General features: G+C 45.6%; 1 protein-coding gene across 11 annotated transcripts; it reads right to left on the bottom strand.

Annotated features, from left to right (window-relative positions):
• Positions 410 to 16,941, bottom strand: PLEKHF2 (pleckstrin homology and FYVE domain containing 2). Of its 11 annotated transcripts, none has more exons than XM_021386833.1 (3): positions 16,786 to 16,887; positions 7,328 to 7,442; positions 410 to 3,611 (listed from the first exon to the last, which is right to left on the bottom strand). In XM_021386833.1, exon 3 carries the CDS (start codon positions 3,595 to 3,597, stop codon positions 2,848 to 2,850), a length of 750 nt encoding a protein of 249 aa, XP_021242508.1. In that variant the 5' UTR covers positions 3,598 to 3,611; positions 7,328 to 7,442; positions 16,786 to 16,887; the 3' UTR covers positions 410 to 2,847. The 11 variants fall into 11 exon arrangements, with proteins under 11 accessions (XP_021242508.1, XP_021242506.1, XP_021242505.1 ...); XM_021386831.1 differs by lacking the exon at positions 7,328 to 7,442 and adding an exon at positions 8,842 to 9,016 and having other exon boundaries at positions 16,786 to 16,878; XM_021386830.1 differs by lacking the exons at positions 7,328 to 7,442; positions 16,786 to 16,887 and adding exons at positions 8,842 to 9,016; positions 15,822 to 16,499.

The following is a 21,608-nucleotide window of genomic DNA, read 5'->3' as shown; positions in this document are numbered from 1 at the left end:
GTATGGCTGCTTCTACAGAGCAGACGCTGTACGCAGAGCCTTGCCAAAGAGATGCTGCAGGCAACTGCAGAAGTTGCTTCTAAATCTGTAACGGCATTTATTCCAAGGGTAACTGTTAATCTCCCCCTGCATGCATATTTATCCTCAATTTTATTAATCGGTCTTAAAAACAAGCAAAATAGCTGTTTGTTTGGGGTGGTGGTTTTTTCCTGCCACCCTCCAAGGCCCACAGTTAAAGAAAAGTGAACACGTAGGCTTGAAGCTACACCATATATTTGTAAATAAAATACTCTGACAGAACAAGATTACAAAGAACAAAACAAGCCCTTTCTGGAGTTCGTAAGGAACAAGAGAAGTTGATGGTAAGTCCGTTTTGCGAAGTGTTAAATACCACTGAGGGACATGACTATTACCATAGAACACTGCTTTTTTAATACTTTCTCAAAAAGTTTGAACCACATACATCAATTTCAAATGAAAAATTCCCCCCCTCCCAAACATCGGTTTGGTTACAGCTTCAGGGATCAGTGCAAGTTTCATTCACAGAGAAAAGGTACTTGAAGTAGATACAAGAACATTCTGCAGAACATAGGATGCGATCCAACTCCTTTCCCCCCGCAAAGTGCTGGAAAGTAAGCACAACATTTAGAAACACACCAAAAAAATGCACAGTAGGATTGAACCTTCAACAAGACAAGGTAATATCTGACAGTGTAGGAAAGGAAAACAATCGCATCAGGAAGAACATTTCTGTTAGTCATTAGAACATATGTACAAGGGAAGTTTGCATTCTGAATCTGTACAGAAACTGCAGCTAACAAGTCTCTTTTCCTGAAACCTAAATGTTCTGAGTAAGAGAGATACAAAAAGTAAGCACTATGAACAGAGAGCGGATTCTCAGAACAGCCCATTTGCCCACTCCCTGTCTTTCATGGAATGAGCATCTGTAATTATTTCAGTCTTTAAATATGTACAGCTGTATATTGCTTATCTGGTAATCTTATGCAACCTTCCTGGTCCCCAGTATCTATCAGAAAGTGTTTTTCCCTCCTTGTGCTTATTGCAAAGCAGACCAAACACTCTTCAGTGCTTTTAAAAAGTTATTTTCAGAAACTGCCCAAGCTAAAAACATTCCCCTTACTTTCACCCGAAGCAATGTACTGCAGACAATTAAGGCAGAGTGCCTCCCTGAAGATGCTCAGCGCATCGTTAGCTACCAGGAATCTCACTGAGCGAAATGGCTTTGAAGAGCTTTGCTAATTTTTTTTTTATTATTATTTTAAATGACTGACATACAGCGTACAAGAATGGGAGAGACTAGTGCAATATGCAGCATCGATTGTTTATTCAATAAATATTTAACCCAATTATTGCCAGCCAAGGCAAACAGTGCAGAAACTGCCACTTAAAGATACACAAAAGTTTAACCTTTTTTTTTGTATAAAGTCAGTTGCTATTATATTCATACAACTATTTCAAAGATATTTTTCCCCTTCAAAATCGACATTACCTTTATAAAAATATAAAAACATAGCATTTGGGGGGGAGGGGTTAACACGTTTTTACAAGTCTAACCTTTACATATACATAGGAACATGACATTTCTGTATTAAGAACTTATGAAGAATAAAACTGAATGCTATGGTAGAGACGTTTTCTGCACTATTTTATTATAGTTCTTAAATATGTCTTTCTTGGTCCTGGGTACACGTTTAGAATGAAACAACTTGCATCTCACATGTATCCTGAGGTCAGCTGTGTACAAAGGAAAGCCAATTCCATACGCAGATTTGCAGGCTGCTTGTTCAAGATTTGAGGTCATTCTTATACAAAGCCAGTAAGATTTGGGAAGAAAGAAGTGAAAAAAAACTCTCACCCACGTTTTAAGAAACAAGTTAGTGTCGCATTTGTGAAATATGTCCAAAAATATAAGCTATCACAGCAAAACCCTTTATCGCCCCACTAAAATCTCAGTATGCATTTGCCACATTACAGACTTCTAAACTGCTCTGAGAAGAAAGTGTGCGGATATCCCTGTGAAAAGTCACCCTCACCTCCAGGTCCAAACCCACAACGCAGCTCCTGCAGAGAGAGCCCCGGCCAAGCCCACGGGGCTCGGCAGCCTTGGGGCTGCCTGAGTGGTGAGGACGTGGAGTCCAGGCCCCCTCAGCCCACACCTGTGCAGCTGTGACCTGCTGAGAGCTCCGCTTTGAACACAGCAGTTATTTTCTATAGCACCAACAATCTCTCAGACATCAGCATCAGGTGAATACAGACAACACGGAATGGGATTGTTTCTTCCTGAATCAGCACAAGTGTTACAAGGCACTGCTTGGTATAGGAGGTCATAAATAAGAGCAAAACAAGACAGTTCCCAAGTTCTGTGACACTGAGGTTTGTAGTCATGTCACATTTCAACTCATCATATACCATGTTTAGAAAAAACAGATGGTCTATGGGATTAACCAAAACGTCGCTGTTCTACACATGCTTACAGTTTCCCTCTCCATACCAAAAAAAAAAAAACCCACATAACATACCGATATGTAACATTAGGAAGCGTGGGTTGTTAAATTAAGTACTTTCTATTTTCCAATATTCCACAAAAGTCTAACCTAGACATAACTCAAGTATAAGAAATTGGAAAACAATCTGATAACATTTGCGACAGTCTATCCCTGCAGAGGAGTGAAAAATCTATAGTCTAGAGAACTCATAGATCGAGGCACATCGCAATTGAAGATATTCAGGCATGTTTTATGGCTAGAACAGGATTTTTCCAGGGAACCTCACTACAGGCTTCCCCAAAAGCAGCTCCGTACGGTCTGAAACACAAATGTTTGGTCTTTAATCACTACTGTCTTCATCATCATCATCATCAGATGCATCATTTAAAGAAGACTTAGGCGACTGGCTGTAGGAGTCTGATCTCGTGGACTGACAAGCAGTCATCTCCCCAGTAGAAAGAAGATCATAGCAGAAGTCGCAAATCCGCACGGGCTTGGAAGACTGGCTGGGGAGAAGGAACCTCTTCTCAGAGCAAGGCCCGCAGACGACAAAGCCGCACTTGCGGCAGTGGTGACGACGGTTGACGGGGGTAAATTTTGCTTTCTGACACCGCATGCAGACAGTGGCTTCCGAGTCTGGCACCCAGACAGCTGCATGCTCATTACTAGGAGTCTTCCCACTCTTGGAAAGCAAATCAGAAACGCACTTGTTTATGTGGTTCATCCATTCAGACTTCTCCGTAGCTGTGGCAGCATAAACTGCAAAAGACTTAGTGGGTGTCTTGATGAGCCACCCATTCCGCAAGTCTCCCTCATCCTGGATGGAATCAATGGTGACGTTCTCCAATGGGATGATGTGCTGTTTATTGTATTTCTTCTTCTGGATGACAATATTACCGTAAACAAGAATGTCATTGAACAGGAAAAACTGCCTCGCTTTGGGCTTCTTCCTACAGAGCTTCGTTAATACTCCCTCTCCGATGAGAACGCGACCAGGGATAGTCAAAGGCTGACCGGCTGCTCCAAAGCAGTTTTCCACTATACTTATTCTTCTAGTATTTGCCTCGCTGTTTGCCAAGCGATCCACCATCTTTCACAAGTATCCTAAAAATAGGAAAAAAACAAGTCTGTAGTTAGAACGGAACTGATTCAACAGCAGTCTTCCACAAGGAAGGCACCGACCCTGCACTGCTCAAAATATCTAGCAGAACCTGCTGCCTCAGAAGTGCCAACTTGGGCTAGATTTCAATTACTATTAATTCCCAAGAATTTTTAGCAACTGATTAGTCCTTTTTAGAAGCAAAAATGTTCCATTCAGCTGACAGCTGCTATCTTTATCGTGCAGACAGCACCTACAGTGCTGTTCCTGAGAGCTTCAGGCAACAGACTAGGAGGCTTCCCCTCCAGTCATGTTATTACATATATCTTGACTCAAACTCTCCTACATCCATCCCAATTACACCACGCACGCAGACAGACCTCCACAGAGGACAGGTCACGCAGTTCCCAGCTGCTCCTGAGAAACAGTGAGCGACTTGCACTGGCTGAAAGTTTAGGCAGGAAGGCTTTGTGTGTCAGGAAGTGCTGATAAAATAAGCTACAGAATAATATGTTCCAGTTACGGATTAAACCATCCCCTTCTTCTTCCCCTAGCAGCGAATAAGATCTTCTCGTGTAAGGGCACAACACTAAAGCACCCAAAATAAGTTGCTGCAGCAATTCACACCTCTGCAAGCAGCTCTTTAACCTGCCTTCTATTCAAGAGCTTCCCATGTAGAGGTCAAAAAAAGGCAACTGCCAGGCAGTTTCAGACATACCCCTACCACAATCCTTTTGAGTATGGCCACGAAACCAGCCACACGCTCCATGGAGCTGCAGGAGAGCTGGCAGGGGCAAGCACCAGCTCCATTCCTTTCCCCGGATGGACAGAAGACCGCTCTCCTGCCATGTGCTTTCAGCTTCTGCAGGGGTGATGCTCACAGCACCCTTTAGCAGGATCCACGTCTTTACACAGGCTTGAAGGGAAGAGCAGTAGGAAACACCCCAGTATCTGTAACCTGTGTTTCCCAACACAACCCCAGATTGTGGGGTCCTCTATAGTCACTTATCTGTTCTTTCAGATTTACACTGCCTGCCTCCTGTATGAGATCAGCCTTTAAATGAAATGAAACAGGGCTGGAACAAGGCCTTGATGCTGCTTAAACCAGCATAAACACTGAGCACGTCAATCTTCTTCCTACAAACCCAACTATAGAATAGTGACAGAACTCCTCTTCTGTACAGAAATTTATTTGCAGACAGATCACTCATCAGGCCTCACCTAAATCAGTACGCTGCCCTTACTCAGATTACACAAACTGGCAGTTAAATGTGATTAAAAAGTAACTTCTCAGTAACTGCTTTGGGAGTTGCACTAGCTCTTTGACAAACATTTTCAATGAACCCACTAAAACTGTTTCACAGACTTAAATGTAACTAAGCCAACCACCTTAAAACTATGTACACTATATGATCCTGTACCTACATCTCACACTGAAGACAGAAATATCATTTAATGGAGGTATTGCCTAGCATTTCCTTCAAATCTTCATTACACGCCTCATGACTTTAGTTATGCTATTTCAATATAGCAATAATCAGGTTCACGGCCCGATAGTGAAAGTACAAAGCTTCCCAAAATGAAGTTATTTTGACCTGAAGTCAGTCAGAATAAATCAAAAACAGGCTGATAAAAAAAAAAAAAAAAGGGGGTTCAAGAAATGCAATTGTGCTGCATCGAAGCACACGGGTAAGTACACCCAGACCATTTCCACCAGGTATCAGTTAAACCTAAAAAATGAATGAAAGAAGAAAGGGAAAGAAAAAAAAGCCTGACCTCCTCTCCTGCCTCGCCTAGTACCTTCCTATTTGATCAGATAAAAATATTTCCCTAGCAGTACGCTTAAGTCAGCTTTGCTGCAGATGATACATTTCTTTCTGGCCTTCAACCAGAATAACCATCACTATCTTCACTAAGTTTTCTGAGTGCTGGAATGCTTGTCACTTATCTCTGAAGAGAAGACAGGGAGTCCAAGCGGAAGGAAATAAAACAAACCAAGGCAACCCTCACTGCAATCAATCTCCTTCCCCAGCTAGCCGTTCCCAACTGGTTTTTCCCGTTCCTCTTCTTGTCAAGGTCCCCGAAACTTTGCCCATCACTCTCTTAAAGAGAGATGCCCAAGAAGAGCACTACTAAATCCCTACATCCCACAGCACCAAGCTTAAAAGAAGATGGAGCCCCACCCTCCTCCTGTGGAGATGCTCATTTATGGCAAGGAGACGCTCCGCCAGGGCCGGGCACAGAAAGCAGTCTGGCTTAAACCCACGAGCAAACACGAGTATTACAGTAAACACCAGGAGATTTTCCTTCCTCCACCCAGAGAATAGCAACAGATTCAAGTTCCATCAACATGACTCATTCTATTGTGTTTCTTTTTTTAATGACATTATTACTCAGGCATACCCCAAATACATCTTCCAACAGACACCTCAGTTCTTTGAAGCACTCCAAGACCCAGTACAAACACAAGCACACACGGGCATGCATGCACAATCTATCTTTACCTGCTTTTTTGGGCATTAACATCTACTCCCGTTGTTATCACTTTTAAGATCTCTACATCCTTGCCACCTACCACCACCTGCACTGGGAAAGAACCTTAAATGAGATTTTAGGGGAGCAAGCAGCTTCACCTCTACTACACCACTACTGGGAAGAAATGCCGCTGGTGGCCCCAGCTCCCAGCCCTCCCTCTACCAAGGGGAAAGCACTAAGGAGGGAATGCAGATGAGGTTACACAAGGTTTGCCAGTTTGTTTGCTGTCATCCTAGGCTCAAAAAACCAAATTCAAAGAGCAAGGTTAGCAGCAAGGGCTAACAGCGACCACTGCTATCTTGCAACACACAGGTACCATGCAGCACTCGTAAGTGACTCAGAGCCAAATCTGAACCAAGGGCAGTCTTGGGCTGCCACAGAAAGCGGTCACTCACGTGGTCACCCAGCACCCCCGCATCTCCTGCAAGGAGGGGAAGGAAACGAGCAGCAGAGCAGAGGGATGCTGAGCAGAGCAATGGGCGTCTCTGCTAACCCCTACCAACACGTGCTGCCCCTAAGCCTACGCTCTGAATCACTGATCTGCAAATCACAAGCAGCGGAGCGATTCTGCTAGTTCACGGGGGATAAGAAAAATAAAATAAAACAAAAAACTACCCGCAACCATCCGCATCACCGCGGTGAGCTCTCGGTGCGAGGTGACAGCGACCCGCAAGCTGCGCTCCTGCTCCCGCTGCCAGCCAAGAGCGAGCTCCGCCCAAGGTCACCGCGGGAGCTTTCAAAATACAAGTCCCTGGGAGGAGAAAACGCGGGGAGAAGAGGCTAAAGGTTTTAATTAAATGTTCTCTAAGGCGACCTAAGAGAAAACAGCTCTAACACGGAGCGTTTAATCATCATCGTGGCTTAAAACCAAGGCACGTGACTCCAGAACTTGGGCAAGGCTGTACTTCCAGCTGGCTGTTAAAGCAACCGCTCACTAGACTCCATGCAAGAATTTTGGGCAAGTTAAGGACCACTAGGACAGCCAAAAAGATAAAAAAAGAAATAGCATCTCCTCTGCATTGAAGCTTTTGTCTATAATACTCAACAAATCCTCGCCCAGCAGCCTCAGCTAAGGTTGTAAAAGCCATAGGCTACAGGTGGATCCCGCCACCTTCTTCCAAGGCACAAGGTGTGTTTTTTCACACTAACAGAATTTTTAAAAGAAGCACTCTGACATTTTTCTCACAGTGTTATGTCTTCAAATCGAAGGTTTTAAATCCTTCTGAAATCCCACGTGATGCTCGTTCACTTTCACTAGCATTTTTTGAGAAAGGACGTCAGTTCCAAAGTGGACAAAATGCCTGAAGAAAGAGAATAATGATTAGAAATAATCACAGCTGGAAAATATTAGACTAGGACTAGAAAAAGAGAAGCTATCTCTAAGTCACAAGAGCTGACATTACAGTGGGTACCCCTCTTCTTCCCACATGCACACAGACCAAGGAGATGTGAAACCAGAAGACGGCGCGGACTTTTCACTTTCCTGGTAAGTAAAAGACAGTGGAACTCCTGACCCCAAGAAGTCACTGCTCACACCTACGCAAAAATCATCCCTTAGCACTCTTAAAATTACAGCGTCTTCTCTAAGAGCACATTCAGATATACTGCAGAAGATAACAGAACATCCACTGGAGCTGGGTGGCAACACTTCATACACTTTCTTCTGAGGTTTCCGCTGTTGGCCACTATGAGAAGCAGATACTGGATGATTGTTCTCAAGATGCAGAATTTCAAGGTCTGGTCAAACAAAGGAATTCCCAAGTGATGGAGAATTGCTGGAAGCATGCCCCACATCTTCCCCACAGCAAACAGGGAATAAGAAAGTACCACAGGCTTCAAAATGGCCAGCTAGACAAATCCACTGAAGGGAAGAGCAGAACTGTTTAACACATAGTCTCAGTTTCTGGATGCCATGAAGTCAAAACCCTCAAACATACTTGTTTAGACTTCTGTCACGTTTGTCTCACTTCCCACTTTTGGCATACGCGCTCCCAGAAGTCCCCACGCCCCTCTGCAAGAAGGGCTCAGTTTGCCTGAGAGGATCAGCAGCCCATCCCATCAGATCTCTTTTCTGCACACAGGCTGCAATGTGGCGCTAGCTGCTAGTTTCAACTGCACAGAAATAAACAGATCATCATCTGAGAAAGATTAGCTACGTACAGCTGCGCCACAAGCAAGCCTGCCAGCCTTCCCAAACAAAGAAATCTCAATTTGCAGGATGCTGCAATACTCTGTTTGCCCTCCTTCTGACACACACTGTCAGGAAGCCCATTTCAAGATGGGGATGCTGGGCAAAGGCTTTCCTCCCTGCACCATAATAGACAATTTAAAGGCGATACATTATTTCACCAAGTCCCCGCTTCACTACTCCATGCAGAACTGTCTGACATCAAGGTATTTTTACTTCTACTCACAAGAAATTTCACTTGTCCAAAACAAAACACAACGCTCAGGAAGTTGGAAACTTCAGCAAATACACAGCACTCCCAGCCACCGCGGACAGATAACATCCTTGAAGCGCCTGTATACTGAACTAGTCACTTGGCACACAAGTGTTTCTTTTTGCCGCAGCACCCCGATGATTAACCTAGTCTTTCCAAACAGAATACTTCTAGAGATCTTCTTTAAAAGAGAAGGATGTTTATTCCAAGCCCCAGTGACGCGAGCTGCAGGCAGCTCAGCACAGACTCGTTTCCTTACCCCGCTCAGTGCGCAGCGCTTCCACGAGCAGGGCTCCCTGCCAGACAGGCGCAGAAGGCGTGCACGAGAAGGACGCAATCCCAGCTCTCTGGCTTCTTCAGCAAAGCAACAGCACCAGCACAGCTCCATTACTTTCTGACCTGGGCAAGAACCAGCCTCATTCGGTACACAGCCCCTGCCAACGAGCATTAATTAATAAGCACCTGATTTTTAACATTATTGTGTTTCAGCATTCCTTGAAGGGAGGAAAATGCTACCGGCCTTGCCTTAATTGCCTGTTCATCCATCATCTTCATCACAATGAGCAATTAAGTTGCTAACAATTACGTTTAACACATTACATTTACATAGACCAGGCAGTCTGGATTTTTCAGGGTCACGGTATCAGGAAGCAGGCAGCTCATTCATTACTACACGCATTTGCAATTCAGGTGACAGCTTTACAGGGGAAAAAAAAAAAAAGAAACAGAAGAATGCAAAAGGAACAGAAGGAAGAAAAGAGGCAGAAACAGTGGACCTAAGTGGAAGCACGTAATAATGTGCCACTGGATTGTCCAGGTGTCATACACAGCCCTCCTTCTCGCCCCTGCATACAGGCAGCATCAGCATATACGTTCCAGCCTGAATGTTCAGAACTAACCCACATTCCTTCTTGCCTATGGAGAACGTGTTTTATAATGAACGTTTTTGCTTTCTAAGGCTTCTCAATACAAACGAGAGTAAAACAGTTGAAGGTTTCGTCAAGTCTGACCCCACAACTCAAAGGCTTTGGACAGCACCGATTTCAAGCAGAACTCCATCCTGCTTTATCACAATTAATTACACAAGCTGAACGCACATGAAAGGTACAGAAGTTCCGTAAAGCCTGTGCAAACCCAAAGCAAGTAAACTGTGAACCTAAGGCAGACAAGGACCATCTGCAAAGCAGATAACTAATCGGCATTAAGTGACCGACTTGTAAGGAAACTCCTCTCTGGGATCAGAGGAAGAGCTCACCCCTCCCCGAGGATGGCCCATCAGGCACAGACACTTAGCGTACATTCCTGTTATGTATGCTTTTTAGTAATAAGTTTCAAGTAATGATTATACTCCTTATTTGCAGCTCACACGCCTTCAGCTTTCCTCCTGCGCTGTCTATGCAGGGAGGACGTGCTAATTTTACTTACTGAGGAATAAACATGAACACAAAGGATTAAGTTACCCAAAACCCTCATACAACCCTGTGATTTAAGGCTCTGTCTGACACAGTAATTCTCTGCCTTTTTGTGGACAGACTCAGCTATGAAGCCATGTCAGTACTGCAACAGTACCTTCATCTCTATTAACATTACATGTAGCATTCTTAAGTGCAACACTTGACCTTCTGCATTACTGCCAAGCAAAACAGCGTGAATTTTTCATGTGCGATCTCTAATGCTTTGAAAATATTCTGTTGGGGAAAACTGCTGAACTGAACACAAGCGCAGCAGATAGTCCACATTTCTGAAGCAGGTCAAGAGATAAATCAGCATAAATCTTCAATCTCACGTTGGCCTCACCAGTTCCACCTCCTACACAGCCTCTGTCAACACATACAAAAAGGGACGATGCCATCACTTGTCCCGAATGCTTCACTGTGCCATCTCTGTTGGCAAAGTGAGGCGTACTGTAGGCTCAGCTCTGAGAGCTGCAACCACAACTCAAACACTCACGCACAAACCAGCGCTGCCTGTCAGGAGCCGTGAAGGGACAACGAGGCCTGGATGAAAGATGAGACAGGACAACTCCACTTATAAAGCAGTGCAGCCTCCTAACAAGCAGTTCTCCAGTTGCTCTGTTTGCAAAGTATTCCTTAAAGCGCTTCACAAAGTGCCTCGCTATCAGTAAGGTAACCAGCTGGTAAGGATGCAGAGGACAACCACTGATACCCAAAAGATGTTAATAAGAGGAATGACAAAAGGAGACATCATGACACTACAGTGAAATATGAAGCGACAGATTCCAGGTGGAGACAACAGCAGAAATGAGGCAATGAGACCCCCTGCAGTTCTCCAGCACAATCATTACCCAGAATCTCTTCTGACCTTCAGAGAGGTGCAGGTAGCAGGACAGAGTCAAACGCTCCTCCTGCAGATAGCTGTCCCAAGTCCCACTTCTTCAGGGCGCAGGCCATGGTAACTCCTATTTTAACGACCTAACATCTTGCAGCTCAAGAATTCTTTCAGTACACGATAGGGAATTTTAGAATACACTAACTTAGAAGGAAGGACTGTCATTTCCTTTTCATTCACCGGCTGGGTAAGAATAGCTCACTGAATGTAAATGTTTTTAAATGAAGAAAAACAAAAGCTTTATTGTCAAACCTGCAGGACAAGCCCATTACCCTTAACATCTCCCAGAGAAATTACCCAAGCCAGCTAAAAACGCCTAGAAAGGCCTATTACATTTCGACTATGGAGACTGTTTCTAGGAGGATCTTTCAAACTATGTGACCTTACATTCCCCAGCCCACTCCCAAGCGGGTTAGGATACAGGAAGCTATTTTTAGCAGGACACTCTCCCCACCTGCTTTGCCCAGCAGCGTGCAGACAAGCACAGTGAGAGCAGAGATGCTTTTTTGCGGCTCCAGTTGCTCTGCCAGCACCCATTTTCACAGAATGGCTTGTGTGGGTTCCGCACACCGCCTTCCCTTACGGCTTGGTGTTTAATACCATCAACTTCAGCAGGAAAGAAACACTGATTTAACCTCCTTGTAAACTGACAGACGTGCCAAATGAGTCATAATGCAAACTAATCATAGGGGAGACCTGAGGAAAATGATGAGGCAAAGGGAAGCAGGCTTCAACTCATTAAAAAAAAATAAAAAAATGCAGAAACGCAGGAGTGCTGACTCCCAAAGCTGTTCCTACTGCTTTCTCCCTCTAAGTCACAACAGCTTGCCCAACACAACTCCCAGGACTGTTTATAAGCATATTTTGATCTCAAAAAAATTAGATCTTCAGCACTGCTGCTCTGCGAAACCAAGCAAAGTTCCTAGTGAGAGGTCACAAAGCCTCACTGGGGAAAGCAGCAAGGCCCAGGCAGGCAGGGGCTGCGCAGGATACATGCAGGAGCAGGGCACAGGGCCTGCCCCAGCAGCACAGGTACACTGGGCTCAAAGAGCTACATATCATCATGCTGGGAGAAGGTGTAGAAGCCTAGGAGCGTCATTCCTGTAAGAGATCCAGAGATCCAGCATCATAATGAAATCAGCTGCTTGTTGCCACTGCCAGGCTGCTATTTGTAGCAAACTTTAGTAGCTGATGGTGCTTTTGTCTCCTGGCAGGACAGGTGCTGACCTGAGATCAGGAACAGGAGCAGCTCCCCAGGCCCCATCCCTCCCCATTTTTTCTTGCTCAGGATCCCTGGTGCTCTGGAACACACCAGGATATCATTTCAAAACGAAGACATTTACACAGATTTGGAGCCCCAGAAGCTCAAGCTCCTTGAAGCAACAGCGTAGACAGCCAGCAGTGTTTTACCTTTACATGGCCAGCATGTAGCATACCGTGCAAACGTGCTGCTGTGCTCAGATGGGCATGGGATGAGGGCCGTGACAGAAGCCAACAGAAAGCACCTGACCAACAACTCCAGCACAAGCTGTGTTGCGGCTGGCGTTGTACCAACACAGCACAATGACAGGAATTCACAGCATACCTTTCAAACGGTGAGATAAATAATTTTAGTGAGTGATCTGGGGAGGCGCAAGGGAAGAAGCACAGAATCGCTAGCACAAAACATAACCCACCACCCAGTTACAGCAGTTCGGCATGAAGCACCGCCAAACCCACTTCACAAGCTTCTCTTCAAAATCAGATTGGTTTAGTGGTAAGCATCAATTACTGCGTTTGGAGGCACACGTGGAGACACTTCCACACATCACGTGTCAATGCTATATACTATATAGAAGTGCTTACTTAAGGAAAACGTTACCACATGCTTCAGGCAGAAACCAGCTCCTGGCAGCCAGGCTGTCTCTCAGCCGAAGCGGAACAGAGGATTCAGTCTTCTGACATAAGCAACTGACATAAGCAGTGTCTGCCAGCGTGCTCCCTGCAGCATCTCCAATGAGTACATCAAACTGCCAGCATTCCGATTACTTCCATCACCATCATGAGAGAAGTTACTCAATCTTATCGGTGGTCCAGTAAGGGCTGGCCTACACATAACTGATTACAGCATGACCACGCCATAGAAAGAATGACTGAGAGGCAGAACTAGGCATGAGCCATTAGCTGCTAACAAGAGACTGCAACAAAAGGACTTGCTTTTAACCTGCTTTGAAGTGGAGCAGAAGTTTTTCCCCACAGCCCCACAACTCACAAGTTCAGAAGTATAACAACACCATCACTATTTTTTTTTTAATTATATAAAATATTATTTTCATGTGCACGCATCCTTTAAAAATTCAGATGCCTTATTCTGGAAATAAAGAGGTTTCTTTAACTAGCTTGGTAATACTGGGCATTTCCACAAAGGGAAGCAGGGCCCAGGCCAAGCACCAGCACAGCCTCCTGCTGGGGGCAGGCAGAGCCACCCTGACTTCCTGCTGCTCTTGACCCCTAGATAAGTTTAGAAATCTCCACTGTGGGACACCGACCAAACACTATGTTGTAATGAAGAATTACTTTCAGGAGACCTGGTAGCTGGTACATAACACAGTCAGATGCAGCTCTTTTTCAGTATCATAGTGGAGAAAGCAGAACAGCCAGAATATTTCAGCAGAAGAAAGGGGCTCAGAGGCAGCTGAAACACAGCACAGTGCTCAGAGCCAAGCACATGTCCCATCACACCTTGCTTCAGGACGCCTGATGGCACCCAAGTGCTGGAATCATGTATCTCTCCCCTCTGCCTCTAGCAATAATTAAAATGCATTTCTCCAGCAATATTTAAATTACACAAGCCACGCATTGCATTGCTCTTTCACAATCAAGAGACAGTCAGAAGAAAAAAGAAAGGAAAAAAAAAATAGAGTCAGTTCCTGAAAGAATCCCTTAATTATAACAGCTGAACTACATGGCCTTCTTGGGAAATGCACTCACTGGCCTTTGACAGCTTGTCAAATGCATCTGATGCACTTTCGAGCTCTGTGTAAGCACGTGGAGTGCTGGAGCACCCAGCACACCACTATCCCTCAGCACAGGAGGGGCTGGCAGCCCATTGCCCCCACTGAGCACCAGGACCCCCTGCACTGCAACACTGCAGCTCACTGCTTGCACGGCATCAGCTCATGTGCAGGAACAGGTCCAGGGGCAAGCATTACTGTGTTTGAAACCCTGAAGACTCAACTGTTTTTCCTTTTTTTGCATTTATACAAAATGCCTAAATGCAGCTACGTTAAATACACAATAGCCCAAACACTATATTACCGAAAAATATCAAAATGCAAGGGGAAAAAAAAGAAAAAATAACACTTGAAAAAACTTTCAAAACCTTAAACTATTCATTGTTGCAACACAAGCAGGCAAAAAGTATCATTACACCCATGGCAGCAGCACTCCTACCTATTTATGTAACATTGGAGAGCCAAAGAAAACATATTAGTGCATTTTTGACTACGTAAGATTAAAATATCAGGCTGAAAAAATCATGACAGATACTCTTCTGTTCAGAAACACTTGCACACAATGATATTTCCTTTTATAACAGGAGAATCTCTGTCCAATGATTCCTCATGCACGCAGACCCATTCACTGCAGCGGCACTACTGATGTGGGTAGGAATTTGCAGGACTCTACTTGCTAACACAGTTGTCATCAGGGCACATAGTTTATGACAACGCCAAGATAATGGTTAGTTTGTAAGCATGTTCTACCACACCTACCTACAGAGCAGCTTTAATTCCCCTCTCAACTGTAATAAGTCCTCCACTAAATCATGAACACAAAGTCATCCTACAACAGCAAACCCCATATTTGCTGCACAAAGTTCCAAATATGCGGTTCTGCTTCAAAAGTCTGCTTTTACACTTCTTTGTTCGCTTTCAGAACAATCCCCAGATTAGCAGACTTCCATCAAATTAATGAACGAATCCCTGTTAGCTGCATCGCACATATACAAGCACCATCCACCATTAAAAAGCTACATAAAGCCAATGGAAAGGTAAGCCTGAATATTAACAGAGCCTGGAATAAGTCACAAGCATACCTTTAGCACTCAGGCAGTAAGAATAAGCTTGAATTTCTTAATGCAGAAATCAGAAGCAAGCCAATGACTTCCTTGCCTACTGACACGTAAGAACTTTGCCCACAGTTAACATCTGAGTTTTCTTATTTGACATCACCTGACAAGTGGTCTTTAGTTATAAATGAATAATTGCTGAACTTAATGGAAAGTAGTGTCGTGTTGAAAAGACACTGCGCTGTTTCTGGATGATAAGACAGAGGAAGCCGATCCAGCTCTGAGCTCCCACACGCCAGTTTTCATTTAGCATTTCAGGGACTTCCTCTGTGTGGTTTTTTTTGCAGAACAGGGCTCAACTGCCCCAGAAGCCACAAAGCCTATTTGCATGCAGAAAAATTTGGGACTCATGCTTACAATGCTTCACTTTCGCTGCATTTTGGAGACACGGCCTGGATGTCATTTTGAACATAAGCATAGCCCTTAAACACCGGGGAAAGAATTTTTAATAACTTGAGCCGACAGACGTGATATCTGGGGTCGGAATTCAACGATCCTCAAGGTCCCTTCCAACTGAAGCCCTTCTATGATTCTGGATTGAGCTGCGCAGGGATTTCTCACTGGATTAGTCAACCTTATTTACACGGTACAATTCAGAGGGGGAAAAAGCGCCTTCTGCGCTGAAGAGCCCCGTCCTCCCCTCTCGTTGGTGGGTGCAGTCCGTGGGGTCTCCGCACTGACAACACCGAACCTTTAAACGCTTCCCTTCTTTCAGAGAGCCCCAACCAATTCAAAACGCACCGTTCTAAGAACCGAAAGCCGAGCGCTGAAGTTCTCCTTACCCCGGGAGAGAAAGAGGAATCAGCAATCTCAGTTCTGAAATCCGCCCCGGCTGCAGGCGTTCGGTTTCAGGCCCGCCCTGCCTTTCCCCCAGCCGCAGCCCGTGCCGGCGCAGCCCGCTCCGGAGCTGGGAGGCGCTGAGCCAGCCGCGTGAACCCGGGCCGCCCCGTTCACCGACAACTGCGGCACCGACGCTCCACGTCAGAACTCGGGCTGCGGCCGCTTCGCCGGGGACAGCCGGAACGCACCGCTCAGCAGCAGCTCCGCGGCCAGCTCCCCGCCGCGACGCACACGATTGCCGTCCATAACCAGCCAGGACGAGCGGCGGGCAGCGTCCCGAGGGAGGCGGGAGGGAGCGCGCGTGCCCGTGTCTCCGCGAGCCGCCGTCGGGCAGCACACATCGCAGCGGCGCTGCCCTCCGAGACGCACATCCAACCAAGGCGCTGACAAACGCACCTCCGCAATTCCCCCGCCTTCCTGCTGCTGCTTTTTTATTATTTCTTAATTCGGGGCCAACTCACGCCGCACCCCTCGAACCCGCGGGCACGGCGCTGGGCCAGGTATCCGGGAGCACCACCGGGGGTTCCACGCACTTACGTAACGCCCAAGGCGGGCAGCTGCGGGGCTCTTTCCCCCTTTTAAAGCCCAACTCCTTTCGGACGGGACAAACAAGCGCTCACCGCCGCCCCTTCCCCCCTCCCCGGCAGACGCCGGTCCCCCCCGGCAGCGCCCTCCCGGCGAGGAGCGGCAGCTCCCGACCCCGCGCCGACCCCCTCCCGCGGGGCAGCTCCCCGCCCGCCCGCCCGCAGCCCCCGGCTCCCAACATGGCCGCGGCGGAGCGGCCGGAGCCTCAGCGGGGAAGCGCTCCGTCAGGAAAGTTTCCCTCTCTGCTTCCCCGCCCCGCTCCGGCGGCCGAACACGAGCGGGAAGCGGTCCGTTCCGCGCTGCCCTCACCGCGCTGCTCACCCGGCCCCGCCCGGCACTCCGCACTCCGGCTGCCGCCCCAACCCCACCGCGCTCTCCCCGCTCGGCCGCGGTCATGCACCCGCCGGGGCCGGGCTCCGGGACACCGCCCGCGCGGGGCGGGGCCGCCGCCATCTTGGGCGGAGCCAGGCGGGCGGGAAGCGCTGAGGGGTGGTCGGGTGCTGCTCGGCCCGTGGGTGCTCGCCTGTGGCGGGGGAGGCAATGTTCTCGGGAGGCGAAAACATCACCCGAGTTTGGGGATTTGTTGGAAAGCATGTTTCCATTCTTTGCACACCACCCAGGGTCAGCTGTCTATCGCTTCAAGCACCATTTCCTTGAAGTGAATGATAGGGACTGTCATGTTCTTTTTTATCAATCTCTATGTAAACATGTAGCAAACAGAAGGCAGTCGCTAACTTGTTTGAGTTTGAATAGCTGCCAGTCAGCTTGGAAAAACGCACCCTGGCCTGATAGTACAAACTGTACCAGAAATGCCGCAGAACTCATACATAAAGAGAGGCAGTAGCAAAACTCCATCATGTTGGCATCAATTTCACATTGTGTAGAGGAAAGACTCAGGGCCTGCTGTGACACTGCGCCAGTGCAATGTCCGTGCTTTGAAAACCAGCCTGAGAGTCTGCTTAAGGAAAGTCTCACTTGCAGGAAACACTGCGGGGTTTTGCTTTCCCCATTTCACACTGCAGCTAGTTGTTGGGCAATAAGGCAAGGTAACAGTTTTTCCCCCTTTTCTAGAGGAAAAAAAAATAGTTAAGCAGTGGGGCTTTCCTGTGGTAGCAACAAGCCACTGCAATTTCCTAATTTCAACTGAATTTGTTGTAAAACATGGGAGTTTTCACTGCCATTACTTCCTCACCCCTCTATGGAATCTGTTCGTTTTGATATAGCCAAAAAATAGAAGGGAAAATAATTCTTCAAACGTTCCATAATGCCCAAAACAGATCTCCCCATTCTTGGATCTTAGGAGCCATAAGGAGTCCTGTTTGGCACCCAATAAACTTCACGCTCCGTCCCCAACAGTGACTACTAGTGGAGACTGAGGAAAAACAAATAGAGCAATTTCCTATTTATCTTGTGAACTGCCTTTCTAAGGAGTCTGGGTTTTTTTCTCATTATTTTCCTCTTTTATTTTTTTGAGATGTGGGCTTCAGTGTTACAGAGGCTGCAATTAATACACTCCTCTAGGAGACACTGACAGATAACAGATCCCTACATTTCACAGAGAGTCACGGAATCACGGGGGTTGGAAGGGACCTCTGGAACTCATCGAGTCCAACCTCCTGCTAAAGCATGTTCCCTACAGCAGGTCACACAGGTAGGCATCCAGGCAGGTTCTGAATATCTCCAGAGAAGGAGACTCCATAACTTCTTTGGGCAGCCTGTTCCAGTGCTCTCTCACCCTCACATTTATCCAATTTATCTTATTCTTTTTTTCACCTTCATAACATCATGTGCAAATGTATTCATTCTTCTAAAATTGATTATTTGATGATTGAAGGATTCAAAATAAAATACATATTATCTAGAAACATGCTGCTATAATTTTGCTCCCATCTACTTCTGTTCATCCTATAGGAGCCAGCCGTGTTTGTATTCTGAAAATTACCACACTGCTTGCTAACCTTTGATCAGTACTTCATGGCAAACTCACCATGTCCAATTAATGGACTGGCCAGGGCCAGGGATGAACCACAGAAACCTGTGTTAATCATTGCTGAACACCTTGATCCTCTGAGGATTCAGGTCACCGGGCATTCTAACTTCAGTCAGGTCAAGGTGGGATTAGAACTGTACTCTTGCCATAGAAAAAAAAAAAAATTGTTCGTAGCAAAATAACCACAGGAAATAGCTGAGTGATAAACAAGGATCCTCACACCATTTTAGTGGAGCTGTATTTGACATAAAATTAATGCACTGTGGTTACTATTTTGCATGTAACATTAATGAGAAGAGGCATTCAAAAGAAAATCAGTCTGATGTACTCAGATACAACTGTTCTTATGCATTTCATCTTTTAAATAAAAACATCTGGATGAATTTATGGGCTTTTTTTTTTTCCCGTGAAAAGACACATTTGTCTCTTTCATATGATAAAAAGACCAGTAAAACAGGACCATCTGTAATTTTATATAATTTTAAAATAATTTATTCAAGGTCACATTAATAACATGGGTTTCTGTGTATTAGAAATCTTCAGTATTTTTTTCCAAAGCTTCGAGAGTTACATAAACTACTGTTGCTTAGTGAAGACCTTGTGAGCCAGTACCTTTACATGTACAACAGAAACTAAACTTCAGGAATCAAATTCAAGATCTCAGACTGATTCCCAAATTCCCTCAGTTAAAATTGCTTAAATGTGTTCTCTAAGTTTAGCCCCTAGTCACAGACTGTAATTCAGAAGGTTTCTGTAATTTTTGTCTCAGGTTTTTGTTGAGCTACTGCCATTTATAAACATTACAAGAGTTTAACACCTTAGCCTACCCTAAAAGCCAAAAATTGCAAACTGATCTGTTATTTCTCAACTGAGATCAAGAGACACTCCAATGTACGATTTTTCTGTCTGCCCCTCTGTTGTACTTACCATACAGATGAGACACAGCAAGCACCATTTTAACACCATATCTTAACAAATAACATGAAGGTTCAAGCCATGCTCGTTTTCTGATGGATTCTCCTCTGACGCTTTTAACAGGAAGGGATCAGTTTTTGAAAGAATAAGAGTTTCTGACCATTGCTACCCATCTGTACATTCAAAATCTCAATCTCTTTAGAACCCGAGAACAACTTCCTATCAGTCAAGGGAAAATCCATCATTTATGCTGCATTTTCCTATGCTGAGAGTTCATCATAACCAAGAGTACGCACTCATGCTGAAGGTATGAAAGAATTTGGCAGAGAAGTAGCCATAACAAGCAAGGCCTTTCCCTAAAAATAATGCGTATAATAGAAAATAATGTAAACACAGAACAACCTTTCATTCATTTGGTGTTCATCCCATCTCTTCCAAACAGCATTCTTTTTCCTCAGTTTACACAGCCAAACTGCTAGCCAACAGCCTGAGAAGGAAGGGCTCAGTAGCTGAACTAGAAATAACTCTTTGTTTCCAAAGGATCAGTGTCTCCCCTTCTGATCCTTCAAACGTTCCCGTTATTCCTAATGTCTGCTTTCATTAGCTAACCCGTAATGCTGAATTCTAAACTTGCACTGTTGAAATCAGAAGGTGATTCTCCACCCCTTCTAAGAACTTAATCTGATAACACAGATTTCTTAAGTGGAAAGCTTTACTGGGTCCTGAGTTTTGTGCTTTTTGGCTTTCCAAGTCCCATAAAAGCAGAGTGTTTTTGCAGTTCAATGTGTATTATCTTACTAAAAGCTTAAACTATAGGATTTGTAAATGTACAAATCATATAAATTTGTCAGGAGTCTGGCATTGTGAAGTATTCTGCAAAACACTGAAGGAATCTGGTCCCATGTGTTCATTTCTGAATAAACCATATGCTGAAATTTGGAATTCCATCCTTCAAGTGTTCTGTTCAGAGCTATGGTTTAAGAGGATGAACACTTATTTTTGTTCTGTTTGGACAGAAATGGGCAATAACTCAATTTAAAAAGTGTGGATGGCCTGTAGGGTGCTTTTACATCTCCTGCTATTAGAAGACAACAAACAGATGTATTTGCTGTATTTGAAACTTTGGGGTTTTTAAGCAACGATAGCAGTGTCTGACTGTGGGTTGGCAGGAAAGGAGTTTCAGACCTCTATCCCTCCAGCAACGATTTGCAGTAACGCTTTCCAGCAGACCGAGATCCAGATCTCAGAAGCACATAAACACCTAATTCCCAGTCTCAGAAGAGGACACCAGAGCTTCGTGCTCTCCTCTCGGAAGTGGCGAATCCAACCACCAGCCCCATACAGTCATCTCCCTCTTTCCAAATGAGCTGCGAATCCTGTGCTCCATTGTGGAGTAACATCAGTGCAAAAAGCTGAGTCACGCAGAGAAGCCCGTTTACATCGCCAACAGCTTCATACTAGCTGTCTCCTGGTGGGTAAGGCACCCTCTGGCATGATGAGGGCTTGAAAAGGCTCCAAGCTACGAGGAAAGCTGGTGGGGGTCTTCACTGCTGGGATGCCCCTGAATGCCCATAGCTGTGGCTGTGTGCTGTGAAAGCCCAGCCATGCTCTTAGGTCCTCACTAGTAGTTTTCCACATAACCAGATCCTGCATGACGTGCTAACGAGATAAACATCATACTGCTGAGACTGGGACAGCTATGAGCCCACCCAGAGACACAGCTCCAGGCACCTTTACAGACAGGGGTCTGCGAAGATTAGCAGCAGCTGCTGAGCAGCAGTTATTTGCATTGTTTTAGATGTATGGGGTGAATTCCTGCTCTGCTGTGCTTTAGTTGCTCATGCCCTTCACCTGCACTGCACAAAAAGCTGTATTATTTGCAGCCAGGCAGACCTCACACAACTTTTGCAGCTACAGTTCAGATCTCTAATTTCTGAAAACTGCATTCATTATTAAACCCCTTGCACACTGCCGTATGAACTCAGCTCCCCAAGAGAGGTTTTCCTGTGTTTTGTTTGTTGGAAGTTGGAGTGAAAATAATTGAGGAGGTTGACAGAGGCTGGGAATCTCGCAGACTTGTGCAGAGTGAAAATAGCCCACCTTTACTTCGGCTGTCTTGGTTAGGAGGGAGACTGGACCTCTACCCAGAGTGCCATCCACAAGTACTTTGCGGAAGGAACGAGGTCCTGGTGACACTGGAGAAGCCTGACAGTGACAGCTCAACTGTTCTTCCCTCCCC

The sequence above is a fragment of the Numida meleagris genome, chromosome 2, assembly GCF_002078875.1.
Source record: "Numida meleagris isolate 19003 breed g44 Domestic line chromosome 2, NumMel1.0, whole genome shotgun sequence".
NCBI classification, from domain to species: domain Eukaryota; kingdom Metazoa; phylum Chordata; class Aves; order Galliformes; family Numididae; genus Numida; species Numida meleagris.
This window is presented reverse-complemented; position numbering and strand designations above follow the sequence as displayed.